At 60.9% G+C, this 1,356-nt stretch overlaps 1 protein-coding gene across 1 annotated transcript; it reads right to left on the reverse strand.

Annotated features, from left to right (window-relative positions):
- Positions 1-1,182, reverse strand: LOC119331438 (endoglucanase 22-like). The gene has a single exon (XM_037604594.1). The coding sequence runs from the start codon at positions 1,148-1,150 to the stop codon at positions 95-97; it is 1,056 nt and encodes a 351-aa protein (XP_037460491.1). The 5' UTR covers positions 1,151-1,182; the 3' UTR covers positions 1-94.
- Positions 1,183-1,356: the final 174 nt, after the last annotated feature.

The following is a 1,356-nucleotide window of genomic DNA, read 5'->3' on the forward strand; positions in this document are numbered from 1 at the left end:
CAATATGAACAATCTAAGCAGTTAACTAAACCAACAAAAAACATCCTAGACCAGTTTTGTAAAACTTCACACTAATCTTAGAACTTCTTCCTGTTCAGCTTTTCTTCATGATGGCCGTTTCGCCGTGCAAGTGTGCGAAGATGCCAACCATGGGCGCGGTGTTGTACGTGCACGCCTCCGTTTGCATGTAGTTGTCGCGCCTGTCCCTGAACCGGTCGAGGTGGTCCGGCCCGCCGACGATGGCGCCGATGACCACGTTTGGGTTCGCCCCCCTCCGGAGGAACCAGTTGTCGTACCCCTGCATGCACCCGATGAACCTGCCGTCGCCGCGGTGGGACACGATGGACGCGCCACGGTGGTGCATCCGCCGCGGGAGCCGCTGGCCGTACCCGACCAAGTAGCTCACGCCGGCAGGGTTCGCGCCGAGGACGTAGTCGGTCTGCGCTCGTGCCAGGGACCGCAGCTCGTCGGCGTGTGCCGGCCCGTCGGGGCACTGCAGCACCGGCGGCTCCTGGCCCGCGGAGGTGAGGTAGCGGGAGTAGACCGTGAGGAGGAAGGCGGCGTTGGTGACGTACTGCATGTTGTTCCACTGCCGGACGAAGAGCATGCCGCCGGCGGTGCGGTTGACGTTGTAGGCCTGCCGCGACGTGGTCATGTCCTCGGGCCGCTGCCAGCAGTAGTGGTCGGTGTCGCCGTCGCCAACCTCGGCCCAGAGCACGTACGGCTCGGTGTGCGCCTTGACGAAGTAGTCGGTGCCCCACTTAATGGCCTCCAGCACGTGCCGCCACTCGCCGGCGGCAGTGATGTCGTCCGCGAACTCCATGGCGCTCCACGACAGCATGGTGACCGTGAACGCCATCGGCAGGCCGAACTTGACGTTGTCGCCGGCGTCATAGTACCCGCCCACGAGGTCCACGCCCTGCTGTAGGCCGTCGGCGAGGCCAGAGTGGCCGCGCCACTTGACGCGCTGGTTGTGCGGCAGGCGGCCCGATCGCTGTGCCTCGAAGTAGAGGAGGCTGCTGTGGAGCGCCTTCTTGTAGTCAAATGGCGCCGCCACCTCGCCGCCGCCAGCCGTGGTGAACGGAAGGTGCACGAGTGCGAGCACGGCACAGATGGCAAGAGACAAGAGCATTTTGATTCTTGTCGCCATGTGTGCTCTTTTGCTTTCTCTCTGGGTTTAGCTCTGTTGTGCTTCTCCCACTCCGTTCCTCCTCGTTATGTAAGAACTGATCATCATGTGCTGTCTTCTCGTTGACCATCTTTAGGCCTTGTTCGGTTAGACGGGGTTTGGAGAGGTTTGAAAGGGATTGGAGGAGATTAAATCCCTTGCAAGTTAAAATTCACCTCAAAATCCCC

This window comes from Triticum dicoccoides, chromosome 7A, assembly GCF_002162155.2.
Source record: "Triticum dicoccoides isolate Atlit2015 ecotype Zavitan chromosome 7A, WEW_v2.0, whole genome shotgun sequence".
NCBI classification, from domain to species: domain Eukaryota; kingdom Viridiplantae; phylum Streptophyta; class Magnoliopsida; order Poales; family Poaceae; genus Triticum; species Triticum dicoccoides.